Source organism: Kryptolebias marmoratus, linkage group LG9 (assembly GCF_001649575.2).
Source record: "Kryptolebias marmoratus isolate JLee-2015 linkage group LG9, ASM164957v2, whole genome shotgun sequence".
Taxonomy (NCBI): domain Eukaryota; kingdom Metazoa; phylum Chordata; class Actinopteri; order Cyprinodontiformes; family Rivulidae; genus Kryptolebias; species Kryptolebias marmoratus.
The window spans coordinates 16,849,057-16,867,952 of NC_051438.1; the positions used below are offsets into that span (position 1 = coordinate 16,849,057).

The following is an 18,896-nucleotide window of genomic DNA, read 5'->3' on the forward strand; positions in this document are numbered from 1 at the left end:
AAGATACTCAAACAAAAAGATGGAAAAAATGACCCAGAATAAGACAATCTCCCCTAGTCACTGTTGGCATTAAGATTCCAGATACCTCATCAACTAAATTAAATTGGCATGAATACACACACTCACTGATGTACATGGGAAATAAAAAAAGTGAAACAGTGATAGAAAAAGAAAGAGACGGAAAAAAAAAACAAAGAAAGAATTGCACAAATAAGGATTGAATATATTTATAGCATCAGGTGTATAAAAGACATGGTACATTGGTTAGCATTTACATATGAAGTTTACATGTTCTTTCAAGGAATATGTAAGTTTTCTCTGGGTTTTCTGGTTTCCTCTCACAAAGTAAAACCAGTTTCTTTCTGTGTCACATAGCCGTTTTGTTTGAATTTGCTTTGATTGTCCCCCATTTTACTCTTTTTTTCTCAATGAAAAAACTGAAAAATTTCAGGTTGTCGAAAATACAAATAAAACTATTAACTGTGTAAATTAAATTTAGCACAAAAAAAAAATACAGTAAAAAAAAACAAACAAGTAACCTGAAACATGGAGTTTATGTACACACCCAAATGCAAATCCTTCTTGTCTCTCAGATCAGTAACTCCTCTCAGCTTTCCTCTGACAAACAAATGTGATCCAGTATTTACACTTACATAGTGAAAAAGAAACTAAAATAACCATATGGGCGCAGCTACTACTTTTCATTATTGAATGAATTAATAGCCAAGACTAAAGCAATGGTTTTGAAACTGTTCTGCATTATAAACTGAACTTTAAAGTAAACCTGTCTTTCCTTTTTTTATTATATAAACAACTTAGTGAAAAATAAAGCAATAAAAATAGAAAATAAAAACAAGACCTTCATAACAAAAGATATTTTGAGATTTACATTTTTTTTAATTGACATTGAGAAAAAAATGTTATTTAACCCCTGTTAACCATTAGCTTTATAACTGTAAAGTAACAGTAAACCCCATCCTAAATATTGATGACAAAAAAAGCTTAAACAGGTAATTTTCAATTTGTTAGATTAGTTTTTGATTAAAATACCACAGTAAAGCTATATAATGTCACCCCTTAGGATAAATATTATTCATATTTAGTAATGATACTGCTTTATATACTTTATAAAGGAAATGTAAAGTTCTTAATTGTTATATTGCAAAACTTATTTGGACAAAGCTGGCTATGATTTCAAACCATCATGATAAATAAAAATCTAAAAAAGCTAAAGCTAAAAGACTAAAGTATGTGTTTTGATAAACAATGGTTTTTTTTTAAGTTTTGATATAAAAATCTACAATATACCATGCCTAGATTACGGTCTCAGAAGTACAACTGTTCATGATAAACGCCACAATATGGTACGACCAACGATGGTACACCACCTTACCCAAATGGTACACTGTACTAAATGTTTTGCACATAGTAAGGCCACAAGATAGAATATTATAAATGGCATGAATCAAATCAGAATTTTCTGTGCATGTCTTACAAGAGTGAGTTAATGTGCTTCTCATTTGACAAAATGTAACTATTTAGTTACATCAGTTCCATATTCTGCCATTCACCGTCTTCCTGAAATAAAGGAATGGATGAGATTATAGACTTTAACTCATTCAAGACTCCTTCTAAGTTGTTGGCTGCCTCTCTGACTGATCGAACAAATTTCATGATCTCAGATCTGACCACTGTTTTGTTTGGGGGAGACTGGTCTTGTGCGTTTGACATTTCTTCAGTGCTAGACTCTTGCATCAATGACCTGGACAGTAGTTTGGTTTGGTCTGAGGATGACACAGTGTCATTGGTCTCAGTATTAGAATTGGAAGAACATGCACCTTTATGGTCTGCTTCCCTTGCTTGCTTAATGTGGTGAATCTCCTTTGCATCCATAGCAATGAAGAAGATGTCCACTGCTATAAATAGACCAGAAAGTACACCTGTTGCTACCTCTGCCACACGCACTGCTCTTGATGTTTGTGCTGCAATCTTGCCAATGTTCAAAACCCTAGTTAGTCGGATGAGTTCTGCAATGCCACCAAGGCCTTTCCCTGCCCTACAGCCAAGCCTCTTTAAGGCTTCATCTCTGAAGCTGTCATCTATTTCACTTGTTTGTGGACATTGACTGATAGTTTGTAAACTGCTGCTAATCTCTAAGAGCCAGGTGACAACTGCATTAATTTTCTGGTTAAAATCTTTAATGATGCTGTCAATAGATTTGCGATCAGAGGACTGGTTAACCATCTTTGTGATGTTTGAGGCCCCTGCAGTGACTCCACCAAGAGCACACACCCCCACACCAACCCCAGTGACAATAAGTGAGGCTCCTAAAGTGAATGGTGACAGTATAAGCCCCACTATGGACGTGATCCCTCCCACAGCTCCAATCACTCCTCCTGTCAGACTACCAACGGTGGTGCCCTTATGAACACGCTCCAAACCATCAGCCAGAGTCCTCAGCTGTCCCAGCTTGGTGTGAAGTTCCTCCATAGATGTTTTGCTCTTAAACAAAACAAAACAAAACAAAACAAAGAAAAGAAGAAAAGAAACATTTCAGAATTTCAGAAACAAAGCAGAATTTGTCTGAAAGGTTTTAATAGATGCACCACATTAGGGCAAATCAAACTATTACACAGAGGTCTTAAAGAAGATGTGGTCAAAGATTTCATAAAGTAAACAATAAATCTGACTGACTTTTTTTGACTGCACATTGTTTTGGCATTATTAGATACCCTTGTTTGAAATGTAACTAGAGAAATGTATCATGACAAACAAATCATACTGTCAGTAATCAGCATCTGTAAATAAAGTTTAGACAAAAATTACAACCATTTAATTGGTGTAGCAAATAACCCTGCAAAAAAATAAATACATAAAAATGGCAGAGTTATGCAGTTGGGTCAACTGGGAAAAAAGGCAGATGTTGAGTTTAATATTGCACTCATGGAAATGTCATACCTTAGTCACCAGACACCTTACAACTATAGGATGTGCCAGGATCTCACTGGCTGTTGGTCTTTCTTGAGGGTCTTTATTCAGTAAATCACTCAAAAGACTGTTGAACTCCAGTGAAAACTTGTCCTCTGGAAGAGCAGGGGAAGCACCTCTAATTATCTTGGGGATGAGCTTGTCTACAGTCTTTGCAGAGAACTGAAAAAAACAAACAAATAGTAGAGTTTTACATATTACTATTAATATTACTATCCATGTTAATCACTTTTTTTTACCTGCCCCTTAAAGCTTTTTTTTTACCACTAAATTTCAAATGTGCTTCACTTGTTTGTTTTGTTTTTTTTGATAGGTTAAAAAAGGAAAAGATTTCAAATTCCAAATAGTTCTTAACCTTTTTAATACATTTTATCTGACTCCATTCTAGACTTTCTTTAACTCTAACTTGTTGAATCAGTGATATTTTCACAAACCCTGCTGCATTATGTTCAACGCCTAAAGGGAGCTGGAGCCTATACCAGCAAGTAGTGGAGACGAGGCAGGGCACACTTTGGACAGGTCACAGAATCAGTGTAAAGACACACAATCACCTACATTCACAGTCATTTCTGAGGTCAGTTTAGAATCACCAGTTGCACTATTATGCTTTCAGACTGTGGGGGATAGCTAGTAAAATCAAAGAAAAGCCATGTGTCCATGGGGATAAGCTGCATACTACACACAAAATGTCCTGAACTTTAAGTTTAAATTGAAAAACTTATTGTGGCAAGTTTACAGGGCTGTGCAGCCCTAATCAATAAGAGCAAACAAAAAATGTAACAATTATAAATTTTCTAAGTTGTCTACTTCATGTATTACTTACCGCTTGTTCTTTTGTACAAAGCTCATAGAGTATGCATCCCACTGACCAGATGTCACTAAAAATATATATTTTTTATGTTAGTAGATGCACCAAGTTCTGATAATGAAGTATGATATACAAGTAAGACAATAACTTGAAAAGCTGTTATTAAAAATTATAATCATGGAAAACAGCTCAGATAATGATGCTCAGATTTTTTTCATGGGTATATTAAAGAAAATCATGCAAATATAAGGTATAATACTAAGTATGTTTCAAATTCATCGATTTTCTTACTTTACTACAGAATAAAAATACAAATTACAACAGGTAAGACTACATTGTATGTGTACATTGCAAACAATTTTATTCTTGGCTTAAATAATCTTATTAGAAATAGCTAAAAAACCTTTTTGCATCATAGGTGCCTTCTGAGAAGACTTCAGGTGCCAGGTAATTAAGGACTGTATTTGAAATAGCCTTAGATGAACTTCTTGAACTGTGGGAAAAAAACAAATATATCAATACACTGAATTAGTTCTTTAGCCTGTCTCCTATACAGTAATTTTGTCAAAACCAAAACAAACGTTTGCATTTTTACAAATCCAATTCCAAAAGAATTGGAACATTGTGCACAATATGAATAAAAGCAGAATGCAACAGTTTGCAAAGCTCATAAACACATATTTTATACACAGTGGAATATAATAAACATAAAATACTTAAACTAAAAAAAAGGGTTAATTCTGAATTTGTTGGCAATAACACATTTCAAAAATATAAACACTGGAGCAAAAAAGTCTTCAAGTACATGATACAAATAAAAAAAAATGCTGGAGGAGCATTTTGCAACTATTATTTGCAACACATCAGTAAAAGCAGTAAGAGCATCCACCTTCACCGAGAGCAGGAAAAAAAAATCAGTGACTGTCCTGAGCCCAATTAGAACACAGCCCTAAAAAAGGAAGCCAGTCAATGAAAACTAGGAGGGCCTTGCTAATACTTTATTCTGGTATTACTAGAGTATATTAGTAGGGTACTGGTTTGCAAATACCTAAATACAGATGTTGTACATTACCTCTCATGGATGTTTCCTGATCCAGCAATGCACACTTTTCCAAATTCTGTTAAAAGAATGTTCTGCACAAAGAGAATAATGTAAATATAAATTAACTTCATGAACATACACAGAGGTATATATATATGTGTGTGTGTGTGTATACCTCTGTGTATGTTCATAAAGTATATAAAGCAGTATCATTACTAATTTATATTTTCATTTTATATTATATAAACTTTATATCCTATAAACTCTCTACCTGTATTATACCAGTAATACTAAAAAACATTTAAGGTCTGTGAGTGTGTGTCTGTGTGTGTACATGTGTAAAATAGTTCACAAATAGGTGGTTCAAATCACAAAAAATTTAATATTACACTATTGCAATAAACGCATCTCATAATTTTACATAAAATCTCGTTGAACACATATGATATATTGGCTTTTTTGTATGCGATTTGTGTAATTCTGCTTGTGTAGCACCTTTGGTGTGAGATTTTTGTGATGCAAAGTTGCTTCATGAATGACTTTCAGTGCCATACAGATCTCGACAATCCAGCTCAGTACCTACAAAACCACAATATGACAAAAAAAGTAGTGACAAAAAAGTTTCATTACATTGGGAGTAATACTGTTGTAATGTAGTATTTACCAAAAATCCATCTCAAAATGTGTGTTACAGTGCCATACCTTGGCCTCTTCTAGAGACTCTGGTTTTCTTATCTCATCAGCAAAGTTTCCTCCCTGACAGTTGTCCATCACTACATAGTAAACCATTTCTTTTTCATCTTTAAAGAGAAAAAATGTACTTTGTATTTGAAAGTTTGAAAAGCTTTTTATTAAACAAACAAAGCAGTGGAGTCAATTCTGCACAGACATTGCATTTGATCAAATTAACATAAAACCTTTGACTTTGTTTTAAAACTTACCTTTAAAAGAGTTCTTCATATTCACAAAATGAGGATGGTTTGTTTTCTGGAGGATTTCTATGTCTGAGGATAATTGTGCAGCAGTTTGTTTAGGTAGCTGTTAAAAAATGTACATGTATTAGTACAACATAGCATAGTTTCATGAGAGCTAGTTTATTTATTATCTTTGGTTAGCAAAAAAACATTATTTGTTATTAAGACAGAATTTTTATTTTTTGAAATCACTTAAAAGTCATCAGGTGTTTTCAAACTAAATAGTTAAAAGGACTCTCTGGGTTAAAAGGGGCTGTTAGTCGCACTATGGACCAGTTATAAGGATATGCATGTTTACTTTTGCACCACCAGGGCACCGTCACAGTGGCCAATTGTTGCACAATTGACACAAATTCATTATAAATGTCTTGAGATGTATTCATGTGACATTTACAATCAACAACAATGGTGGACTCTGTACCTGGATATTTATTGTAAATCTTTAGTTATTTTTTTAAATGAAGTTTGAAAGAGTTAAACAATGTTAAGAAGGAGATGTTCTAGGAGTCAAGACTTATAGAACAGATCAGTTTGGTTTGTTCTACACATTTGTAAAGAATAGCACATTATAGCAGACAGCAGCAAAAGTTTAGCAGCTTTAATGTTACCAGTAGAAAAGCAGTTTTAACAGTGCAAGAGCAAAGAAAACAACACATATGAAACAAGAGTACCTCCAAGGGTACATAATATGTCCGTCAGTGAATTGTCAGAATAATCAAAATCCAAAGTGTGAATTCTCTCACACAACAATCCTGAATGGATGTGTCTAGAGATAGAGCACGGACAAGGTTTTCACAAATGGGTCATCCGTGACCTTAACCTTTGACGCTGTTGAAATCAGTAGTGCTTATTCTTGACCCATGACGTGTCCAGCTGAGCAATTTGACATTTCTATGTTAAAGAGTTATCAATTTAGAGCTTGAATAAGAAATCTTCCATAGACAGAAAGATGGATGGACAGACGGATGGCACCATACCATTATACACCATACTATAAGTCTGGCTTTCTTTACTCAAACCTTTGCACAGAATGTTACATAACACAAGCAGCAAAAAACATCAGCGTTTACACACACTGTGTGGAATGTGTAATATGTCTCACAGTTAGCCTCCTGACCTTAGTAACAGATAATTTGGATCCATTTCTATCAATGTGCAATTTTAGATGTAAAATAAACTCAACACATATCTTAATGGAATTCAACATGTGGTTGAATTACATGTGAAAGTCTTTTAAAAAAGATTATAAGCAAGAAAGAGCAAGGACGTCAGTTTTGTCATAATTGGTGGGCTGTTTAACTTTAAGAGCAATTTGACCCTTCTCAGACACCCTGTCAATAAATCTTATTAGTAAATTTTACGTTTCCCTAACACTAATCTCCTAATCATACAATCAATCCTAAAAAAACAGTTCCTCTTTTACTGAACTAATGACAATGCACTGAAATTATCTGAACTTGTTTGGTTGTAAAAGTAAACTTCCAAGACAAAAAATAAATAAAATAAAAATTATTAATTGGTGATCTTTAAGTAACCAACAATGTGGATTAGAGTCTTTATCCAACAGGACGCAGTAAGAGGATGTGGTTATTGACTGCAGAATTGCTTGTGACATATTTCCTGATGCAACAGGTAAAACTTGATATTGAAAGTAAAAGCAAACATTACTGTGTCTGGTATGAGAGAAATAATGTGTCATATAACATTTTTCACAAAAGTTAAAATTATGTTTTGAATTTTTGATATTTGTATTGTTTTGCATAGAGTAAATGAGATTAAACTCTTAACATACCTCTTTTAGGAAGATCTTCTTTATGAAATATGAATTATTATCCTTTGTTGCAATAACATAATTTTCTGTTTCTTTTGATATCACATATCCTTCCTCTGTCAGTTTACTTTGTTCTGTTCCCATCTTTATTCTTTGTTTCGAATGACACAACCTGTCAAACCAGAGAAAACAGTTGAAGAACAATATTTTACTTTTAATTTGTCCCATTTGATCTTTGCCTTGTGATCAGTCCTTTAAATCAATGAAGGAGTAGAAGTTCAGTTGTTGTTTTTTTTATTTATTTATTTTTTGACTTACCATGTCCTAGGTGACAGAGAATTTGCACCAGCATAAAATTCAACAGTATTTTTAACTCAATTTAGTTAGAATAAAAGTTTTACATACCAAGATGCAAATAGTATTCCTGACCCAGAGGCAGTGTCTGTCTCTTGCTCTGCTCTGAAATGTCCAACCAGAGAGCTGTAATTTATACTGAGTAACTGAAAGTAAAACTAAATTCAACATAATGCAATGCATTCTTTGTTTTGGCATGGAAGATGGAACATTTGCAAGTAGTTTCTTGTAACAAAGCACAACTGGGGGAGGGGAAATAATATCTTGATGAAAAATAAAATAGATACTCTGAATTAAATCTTTTGTAAATAAACAATTGCATACAACGTGCCTAGCTATTTCTTTCTGTCACATAACCTTTTGTGCCAGTTTGCTTTGTTTTTCTCCTTATTTTAATCTTCTTTCACAATGACAGAACTGACCAAATTAAACAACTGAAAGGTGTCAGGTTGTCAGAAATACAAATAAAACTATTGTAGAAAAAATGATCATCTTTTTTACCTGTGTTTTAGGTCGGATTAAACAACAACCTGTAATTTGTAGATAAACATTGAATCTGTTTATTAGTATTACTTAGTATTAGCATTACCAAAGTTTTTCTAGTTTATTTAAAGAAAAGCAAATGAATTCAGTAAAAGAAAGAATAATAAACCAGGTAAGCTGAAATATGGAGTTTATGTACACACCCAAATGCAAATCCTACTTGTCTCTCAGACCAGTAACTCGTTTCAGCTTTCCTCTGACAAACAAATGTGAGTCAATAATTACACTTAAATTGGGAAGGAGAAACTAAACTACGCCTATGGGCAGCTACTTTTCATGTTACTGTGTTTATAAGCCCCAGATTAGTGAGGTTAGTAACAACATAACCATGTGGTTACCTTTAGGTCTTAAGTTGTTTATTGAATTCAGGTATACAGTAACAACAGTATTTTAACTTTATGAAAGAAGTCAGAATGAGATTACAGACCAAAACAATATTCTATCATTAAATTGTTCCATTTCACTTTTGCCTTCTGATCAATCTTTCTCTAGAGCAGGGGTGTCAAACTCTAGGCCTCATGGGTTACTATCCTGGAAGCTTTAGGTATTTCTGCTCCAACACACCAGATTTGAATGGTTTTAACTACTTCCTCACCAAATCACCAAGTTGTCCAGAAGCACAACCACAAGTTATTCATTTAAACCAGGTGTTTTGAGAAAAGAACACTACTAAAACATGCAGGAAAGCGACCCCTGAGGAATGGACTTTGACACGTGTGCGTGACCAAGGAGGAGCAATTAAGAAGTAGAAATCTAGTTGTTTTTTATTTTTTATTTTTTGGGGATTTACCATATCCTGGGTGACTGAGAATCAACACAAGTTAAAATTAAACAAATTTTTTTTACTCAGTTTAGTCAAAATAAAAGTTTATTGTATTGTTGTCAAAAAATATTTAAGCAAAAATACTATTTTCCTTAATTATACACAAAATAGCAAACAAACTACATACCAAAATAGTATGCAAATAGTATTCCTGACCCAAAGGCAGTGACTGTCTCTTGCTCTGCTCTAAAATGTAATTTATACTAAGTAAATATAAGTGAAACTTCATTAAACATAACACAATGCATTCTTTGTCTTAGCACTAAAGTAGGATAAATTGTAAAAAGTTTCTTGTAACAAAACACAGCTGTGGGAGGGGAACTATTATCTTCACTAAAAATAATACTTAAATACTCTAAATGAAATCTTGTGCAAGTAAACAATTGCATACAATGTGCCCAGCTATACCTTTCAGTTTTGATCTTCTGCCACATAACCTTTTTGAGCCAGCTTCCTTTGTTTATACCCCATCTTTAATGACACAACTGACCAAATGGAACAACTGAAAAATGGTAGTTGTCCCAAATACAAATAAAACTATTATAGAATAAATGTTAATCTTGTTTACTTGTGTTTTTGTTCTGAATAAACAACAACCTATAATTCTGTCATAATGTGGAGATATGGCGGCGAACCCAGAACGCAGACGCATGACTTTAACGAACGTAAATACTTTAATTAACTAAAAATACAAACAAAAGGGCTGGCGTGGCAGCAAAACAAACACTAACAAAATCCAAAAACGAGGAGCGAAGGCAAAACCAGACGGACAAGAACAAACAGGCAAAGCGGAACGAAATGACCCAGTGGAGAATGAAGACAAAGACCGGTATTTAAAGACTGAGGATCAGGAGGAAAATGGACACAGGTGAGTGATTGCAAACAGGTGAGAATGATGGCAGTGATTGAGTTGTTATGGTAATGTGGGTGTGGCATGAAAGACTGGAATGTAACAGAACAGCATGGTATGGAAGAATGAGGCGTGGCAAGTTACTGGGGGAGGTGAAAGTGACAAGACATGAACACAATTTAAGAAACAAAGCAGAACAAGAACTAGAAAACCAAACAAAAACATCAAAACCATGACAAATTCGTAGATAAACGTTGAACTTGTGTTTTAGTAGTACTTAGTATTAGCATGCCCAAAGTTGTCCCATATTTGTTTAAACAAGAGAAATTAAATTCTGTAAAAAATAAAAAAAACAATAAGCTGAAATATACAGTTTATGTAAAAGGTATTTGTGTCACAGATCAGTACCTTTTGTCAGCTTTCCTCTGATAGTGAAAAGGAAATTACCCATGTGAACAATTTGTTTTTATGCTGTCCACATCATAAAAACTGTGTGCATATGCAACTGGGTCGTACGGGTTGTAACAACATAAACATGTGTTTAGTAATAACATTTTATAACAGTCAAGTTTAGGGAATAAATCAGAATGAGATCACTGGCATAAGAAAAAGAACAAATACATCTACGTACATTTCAAGAAAATGATATTTAAATCTAAGACAAAATACTACTTTTATCTTTTTTAAATGCTACAGTCATGCATTTGTACTCAACATCAAAATAAAATTCTCCTTATGCACAGTTTCTTAGGGTCATTTTGCTTCCTCCATTAGTCTAAAACATGTTAGGTTAACTTGCAATTCTAAACTCCCTAAAGATAAGTGTGTGTCTGTGGGCATGCTGTTTCTCTTACACGTCTCTATGATGGACCTGTGATAGAATGGTGACTTGTCCAGGATATACCCTACCTATTACCCACTAACTGCTGAGATACTGTAGGTGAGTGAGTAATCTTAATCAATTCAAATACTACAGCCATCAGTTCTACTGAAGGTTCTTAATTGTTATAACACAAAACTTATTTGAACAAAGCTATCTATGATTTCAAACCATCATGATACATAAAAAGCTTAAGTCTAAAGTTAGCATTTTGATATACAACATTCTTTAGTTTTGATGTTAAAGTCTACAATTTACAATTTACAATATACAATATACAATAACAATATATACAACATAGTACAACCAACGATGATACACTACCTTACCAAAATTTGTTGTGTTGGTCTAAACCACTGTACTGAATATTTTGCACATAGTAAGGCCATTGGACAGAAAATGATAAAGGGCATACATCAAATCAGAATTGTCTCTGCATGCCTTACAGGAGTGATTTAATGTGCTTCTCATTTGACTAAAGTTAACTATTAGTTACATCAGTTCCATATTCTGCCATTCACTGTCTTCCTGAAATAAGGGGATAGATAAGATTATAGTCTTTAACTCATTCAAGACTCCTTCTAAGTTGTTGGCTGCCTCTCTGACTGATCGAACAAATTTCATGAGCTCAGATCTGACCACTGTTTTGTTTGGGGGAGACTGGTCTTGTGCGTTTGACATTTCTTCAGTGCTAGACAGTAGTGTGGTTTGGTCTGAGGATGACACAGTGTCATTGGTCTCAGTATTAGAATTGGAAGAACATGCACCTTTATTGTCTGCTTCCCTTGCTTGCTTAATGTGGTGAATCTCCTTTGCATCCATAGCAATGAAGAAGATGTCCACTGCTATAAATAGACCAGAAAGTACACCTGTTGCTACCTCTGCCACACGCACTGCCCTTGATGTTTGTGCTGCAATCTTGCCAATGTTCAAAACACTAGTTAGTCGGATGAGTTCTGCAATGCCACCAAGGCCTTTCCCTGCCCTACAGCCAAGCCTCTTTAAGGCTTCATCTCTGAAGCTGTCATCTATTTCACTTGTTTGTGGACATTGACTGATAGTTTGTAAACTGCTGCTAATCTCTAAGAGCCAGGTGACAACTGCATTAATTTTCTGGTTAAAATCTTTAATGATGCTGTCAATAGATTTGCGATCAGAGGACTGGTTAACCATATTTGTGATGTTTGAGGCCCCTGCAGCGACTCCACCAAGAGCACACACCCCCACACCAACCCCAGTGACAATAAGTGAGGCTCCTAACGTGAATGGTGACAGTATAAGCCCCACTATGGACGTGATCCCTCCCACAGCTCCAATCACTCCTCCTGTCAGACTACCAACGGTGGTGCCCTCATGAACACGCTCCAAACCATCAGCCAGAGTCCTCAGCTGTTCTAGCTTGGACTGAAGTTCCTCCATAGTTTTTTTGCTCTTAAACAAAAACAAAACAAACAAACAAAAAAAGAAACATTTCGTTAGCAAAGCAGAATTTGTCTTAAAGGTTTTTATAGATGCACCACATTAGGGCAAATCAAACTATAACACAGATGTCTTAAAGAAGACATGAAAAAGGAAATTGTAAAGTAAACAATAAATCTGACTGACTTCTTCTGACTACACATTGCTTTAGCCTTAATGTATAATTTTGTTTAAAATGTAACTAGAGAAATGAATTATCCCAAACAAAATAAACACATTGTCAGTAATCAGCATCTTTAAAATAAAGTTTAGACAAAAATTACAACCACATAATTGGTGTAGCTGTCAAGGAAAAATTGGCAGAATTATGCAATTGTGTGAATTGGGAAAAAAGGCAGATGTTGAGTTTAATATTGCACTCCTGGAAATGTCATACCTTAATCACCAGACACCTTAAAACTATAGGATGTGCCAGAATCTCACTGGCTGTTGGTCTTTCTTGAGGGTCTTTTTTCAGCAGATCACTCAAAAGACTGTTGAACTCCAGTGAAAACTTATCCTTTGGAAGAGCAGGGGGCTCACCACTATTTATCTTAGCAATGAGCTTGTCTACAGTCTTTGCAGAGAACTGAAAAGAAAATCACCAGTAGAGCAAGATTTTATATATATTTTTATTAGGTAAGAAAAACACTTTTTATTGATTACCCTATAATAATCATAGATTTTGCATTGGAGAAATTAAAGTCAGAACAAACCTATAAAAAAACAAACTGAGCAAACTCTTGTGTACCTCCTTCAGTCTTTTGTGTCTTCCACATAAGACAGCTAATGGTCATTAGATCTAATGATCATTTGCTTTTAGTTGTCCCAAGATCCTGACTGGTGCACAGAAGTGATCAGGCGTTTGTATTTTTAGCTCTTAAACTGCTGAACAAACTTTCACTAAATATCAGACAGGCTGTCGATGTTTTCAAATCTAATTTTAAATCTAATTTGTACTCGATGGCATTTAAAACAGTGTGAGAGAAGAAAACTGTCTGTAATTTTTATTGTCTATTTGTTTTTATAATTGTTATTATGTGTTTTGCCAACTTTTACTTTAGTTCTGGTTTATATGGTCTCCTTTTGACTTGGTATTTCCTTAGCTTCTGTACAGTATTTTGTCCAGTGGCAGTTGTTTTCAATTGTGGTTTATATATAAAAAAAAAAAAACTAAAATTATTGTTGCAAGGGACAAAAATATTAATATCCACGTTTATCACTTTAAATTAAAATATCAACGTACTTAATCTTTATAACAATTGAAAGAAAATGCTCCATATCCGAGATAGTTGCATCTATTGGCAGTTTATTATGAACACATGCCAGTTATTTTGATTTATTTTTTTACTTAGTTCAGCAAACTGAAGTACTTTCAGTGTTTTACTTTGCTTATCATAACTCACTTTTCAAACATTTTTTTTTTTTTTTCATATGTTGTGGCCAAAAGGGGGCTGGAACCTATACCAGCAAGTAGTGGAGAGGAGGCAGGGTGTACTCTGAACAGGTCACATAATCAGTGTAAAGACACACAATCACCTACATTCACAGTCATTTCTGAGGTCAGTTTAGAATAATCAGTTGCACTAACATGTTTTTGGACTGTGGTAGGAAGCTTGAATTAGAAATAAATTGAAAACCTTATTGCGGCAAGGTTACAGTGCTGTGCAGCCCTAATAAATAAAAGCATACAAATAATACATTTTCCAAGTTGTCTACTTCATGTATTACTTACCGCTTGTTCTTTTGTGCAAAGCTCATAGAGTATGCATCCCACTGACCAGATGTCACTAAAACAAAAAATTTAAAACATGTTAGAAGCTGCATCAAATACTTCGATGATCAAAGTATGAAACAGAATAACTTTAAAAGCTGTTACTAAAAAATACAATAATGGGAAACACAGCTCAGATAATAGTGCTTAGTTGTTTTTTTTCATGGATACATTAAAGAAAATCATACAAATAAAAGGTACGATAGTAAGTATTATTCAAATTTATAAGTTTTCCTTCTTTTCTACAGAATGAAAATAAATTTACAAAAGGTGAGATTATACTGCATATGTACATTGTTAAAAATCTAAATTGTTGGCTTAAAAAGTATTGTTATAATAGCTAAGACAGAAAACAAACAACCTTTTTGCCTCATAGGTGCCTTGTGTGAAGACTTCAGGTGCCAGGTAATTTATGGTTAAATTGGAATTTGCCTTAGATGAACTTCTTAAACTGTGGAAAGAAAAAGCAAATACATTAATGAATGAATTCGTTATCCTGTCTCTTACACTGTATTTTTGATAAAACCAAAACAAAGATTTGCATGTTAAGAAATCCAATTCCAAAAAAATTTGAATATTGTGTACAATGCAAGAAAAGTACAAAATGCAACAATTTGCAAATCTCGTAAGCTCATATTTTAGAAACAATGGAACATAGTAAATATCAAATGCTTAAACTGAAAATAAATGTACATTTTGTTTTAGAAAAAAATGGGTTGATTTAGAATTTGATGGCAGCAACACATTTCAATAATATTTAAACTGAGACAGCAGCAAAAAAGGCGGTAAGTAAGTGATACAAATAAAAAACTGCTGGAGGAGCAACTAGTCAGTTTAATTGGCAACACATCAAGGACTGGGTATAAAAATGGGTTTAGAGAGTAGAAAAAGTAAAGATGGGAAGAGGTTTGCAAGTTTGTGAAAAATTGTTTGTGTTGTAAGTGTGATTATAGTTAATATCCTACTAAAACCATTTTGTTTGTCACTTTGAACCTTCTTCGAAACTGAAGTGAGGAAGAGAAGCCCTTGTAACTTGTGGTCGCATTGACCCTAAGTCACAAGGGCTTTGGAGGCCTTCAGGAGGTAAAGTGTGGTTTCATAACTTGTTTCAAAATTCTACTTCCCCTCTTTGTACGTAAGGAAGAAGTTTATGCAGTGAAAAAAATTTATAAGAACTCACACATAAAGGGAATAAAATTAACAAAATGACAGAAAAAGTTGAAAAAGACTCAATGAAAATTAAAATAGCAAGTATTGTCCTTGAGGATGGACATTAAGTTGACATATGGACACAAATTTTCAGACAAAGGGAAACCATGTTAGTGCCTTTTTCAGAACACTATATTTTTGTACATTCCAAGGTATGCATTTGCCTGTCGATGCCCAGAAATGAACCAGCTGCTGCCCCCTCACCCCAACACACACACACTCACGTGCACGCACACACACATACCAACCAGCCATTTGATCACTTATAAACTCTGTTGACAAGTTTTTCAAGCAATAAAAAAAGTTCAGTTTTTAACTTCATGGTTTGTCTAATGGTTGCTTCAAAAAAACCTTTGTCCTCATTTTATAAGCAAAAACCTAATTTCAAAAGTAATCCAATGACTGTCTTCGGCCCAATTTGAACACAGCCCTATAAAGAGCAAGCCATTCAATGAAAACTAGGAGGGCCTTGCTAAAACCTTATTCTGGTATTACTAGAGTAAATTAGTAGGGTACTGGTTTGCAAATACCTAAATACAGATGCTGTATATTACCTCTCATAGATGTTGTCTGATCCAGCAATGCACACCATTCCAAATTCTGTTAAAAGTATGTTCTGCAGAAAGAGAATAATGTAAATATAAATTAACTTCATGAACACACGTTTATATTATTATTATTAAGTGTGTATTTATATATATATATATATATATGTAAAATACTTTACAAATATGCAGTTCAAATCATGAATCATTAAATATTACAGTATTGCAAAAAATGCATCTCATAATTTTATATAAAATGTCGTTGAACACATATGATATATTGGCTTTTTTGTATGCGATTTGTGTAATACTGCTGGTGTAGCACCTTTGGTGTGAGATTTTTGTGATGCAAAGTTGCTTCATGGATAACTTTCAGTGCCATACAGATCTCGACAATCCAGCTCAGTACCTACAAAAGCACAATATGAAAAAAAAGTAGTGACAAAAAAAAGTTTCATTACATTGGGATTAATAGTGTTGTAATGTAGTATTTAACAGAAATTCATCTCATTTTTTTTTACAGTGCCATACCTTGGCCTCTTTTAGAGACTCTGTTTTTTTTATCTCATCAGCAAAGTTTCCTCCCTGACAGTTGTCCATCACTACATAGTACATCTTTTCATCTTTAAAGAGAAAAAAAAATTGTATTCGAAAACTGAAAAGCTTTTCATTAAACAACCAAAGCAGTGGCTTTAATTTTGCACAGACGTTGCATTTGAATAACATAAAAACTTAACGTACCTTTAAAAGAGTTCTTTATATTTACAATATGAGGATGGGTTGTTTTCTTGAGGATTTCTATGTCTGAGGATAATCTTGCAACAAGTTGTTTGGGGAGCTATTAAAAAATACATGTATTAATACAACATAGCATGGTTTCCTGAGAGCTGTTTTTTTAACAGTCATCTTTGGTTAGCAAAACAAACATCATTTGTTATAAAGACAGATTATTTTTTTCTTAAAATCACCTCAAAGTAATTATGTGTTTCCAAACCTAATAGTTAAAAGGGGCGGTTAGTCCCACTATAGACCAATTATAAGGATGTGCATGTTTGCTTTTGCACCACCAAGTTAAGGTTGTGCAACACTTGTCTAATGGTGTCTCACCATGGCCAATTGTTGCTAATCTTTGCTAAGATTGCTAATCTTTAAGTAACCAACAATGTGGATTAGTCTTTATTCAACAAGATGTGGTTATTGACTGCAGAATTGCTTGTGAAATCTTTTCCTGATGCAATAGGTGAAACATAATATTGAAAGCAAAAGCAAACATTACTGTGTCTGGTATGAGACAAATAATGTGTCATATACATTTTCCCGAAAGTTAAAATGAAGATTTGAATTTGTGATATTCATATTATTTTATGCTGAGTAAATAAGATTAAAATCTTAACATACCTCTTTTAGTGAGATCATCTTAATGAAATATGAATTATTATCCTTTGTGGCAATAACATTACTTTCTGTTTTGCTTGATATCACATAGCCTTCCTTTGTCAGTTTGCTTTGTTCTTTCCCCATCTTTATTCTTTGTTTCAAATGACACAACCTGTCAAACCAGAGAAAACAGTTACTGTACAGCAAGTGTACCAATCTCAGTTACTCAAGGGGGCCAAAAAGAAAAACTTGTTCCTAGCTAAGGACCAATCTCGATCAATTTTTCACTGAAAAAAAAATAAACAAAAAACATAAATTACCCATGGTTTTAGATGTAATATGTCAAATAATTTATATAGAAATATCAATTACCTATTCCCTGTGACAAATTATATAGAAACATACTTTAAAAACAAAGAAAAATAAATCAAACTTAAAAAGACATCATTAGCCTTCATTTCTATTGTTCTCCATTAAAACAGTTAAAAAGCCATCAACAAAAATCAGAGCATACTGCCACTAACATTTAGCTTTGAAACAAGAAGAACATACAAGAAAACATAATATACATTAAAGCAGACTCGCTGTTGTTGCACATTAACCCAAGCCAGATACCCGCCATCTTTTATTGGCTGCAGGTTTATCAACAAGAGTTTGAATGGTCCCATTTTGATGTTCTCTGTTGCTCTTTCCACGTCAAAATCAATGATTACTGAGAAATTAAAGCTTAATTTTCTTGGCTTCAAAGTAACTGTCACCAGAAGACTTCACTAAATAGGCTCAGTTGTTTTTCAGCAAAATGAGAAGTAACAGAGACTCTATCTGTGACAAACTGGAGGGCCAGATTTAATAAAATTTAAATGTTATCTTGGGGCCAGATCTGTCCGGGCCTTGAGTTGTACAGCATATGTTATTAAAAACCAAACAATAAATGTATTGGAGAATAATATTCTACGATCATTTTGTTACATTTAACCTTTGCCTTGTGATCAATCTTTCTTTACGACGATCAAGGAGTAGAAGTCTTGTTGTTTTTTCTTAAATTTTTGGGGATTTACCATGTCTTGAGAATTTACATCAGCTTACAATTCAACAATAACTTTAACTCACTTTAGTCAAAACAAAGACTTTTTATGTTGTCAAAGCCATGATAGCAAATATACTATTTTCCTAAGATAATTATTTATACACCAAACAGCAAACAAGGTACATACCAAGATGCAAATACTATTCCTGACCCAAAGGCAGTGACCGTTTCTTGCTCTGTTCTGAATTGTCCAGCCAGAGTGCTGTGATTTATACTAAATAAATGAAAGTGAAACTAAATTAAACATAACACATAATACAATGTATTCTTTGTCTTAGCATGGAAGTGAGAATATTTGCAAGTAGTTTCTTGCAACAAAGTATAACTGAGGAAGGGGGGGGGGACTATTAAAAAAATACTTAACTATTCTAAATGAAATCTTTTGCAAGTAAAAAACTGTATGTGGCGTGCCT

The 18,896-nt window shown here is 33.7% G+C and overlaps 2 protein-coding genes across 2 annotated transcripts; both read right to left on the bottom strand.

The window, feature by feature from the left end:
• Positions 1–211: 211 nt before the first annotated feature.
• On the bottom strand, positions 212–8,075 carry LOC108242392 (serine/threonine-protein kinase TAO1-A-like). Its single transcript, XM_017427183.3, has 10 exons — positions 7,989–8,075; positions 7,605–7,755; positions 5,780–5,876; positions 5,541–5,638; positions 5,334–5,417; positions 4,869–4,930; positions 4,200–4,289; positions 3,812–3,866; positions 2,959–3,150; positions 212–2,502 (listed from the first exon to the last, which is right to left on the bottom strand). Exons 2-10 carry the CDS (start codon positions 7,725–7,727, stop codon positions 1,543–1,545), a joined length of 1,761 nt encoding a protein of 586 aa, XP_017282672.1. The 5' UTR covers positions 7,728–7,755; positions 7,989–8,075; the 3' UTR covers positions 212–1,542.
• Positions 8,076–8,832: 757 nt separating this feature from the next.
• On the bottom strand, positions 8,833–18,662 carry LOC108242394 (serine/threonine-protein kinase 4-like). The gene is made up of 10 exons (XM_017427185.3): positions 18,611–18,662; positions 17,418–17,568; positions 16,761–16,857; positions 16,551–16,642; positions 16,345–16,428; positions 16,029–16,090; positions 14,627–14,716; positions 14,227–14,281; positions 12,889–13,080; positions 8,833–12,464 (listed from the first exon to the last, which is right to left on the bottom strand). The coding sequence occupies exons 2-10, from the start codon at positions 17,538–17,540 to the stop codon at positions 11,526–11,528; spliced, it is 1,734 nt and encodes a 577-aa protein (XP_017282674.1). The 5' UTR covers positions 17,541–17,568; positions 18,611–18,662; the 3' UTR covers positions 8,833–11,525.
• Between the last annotated feature and the right edge of the window lie 234 nt (positions 18,663–18,896).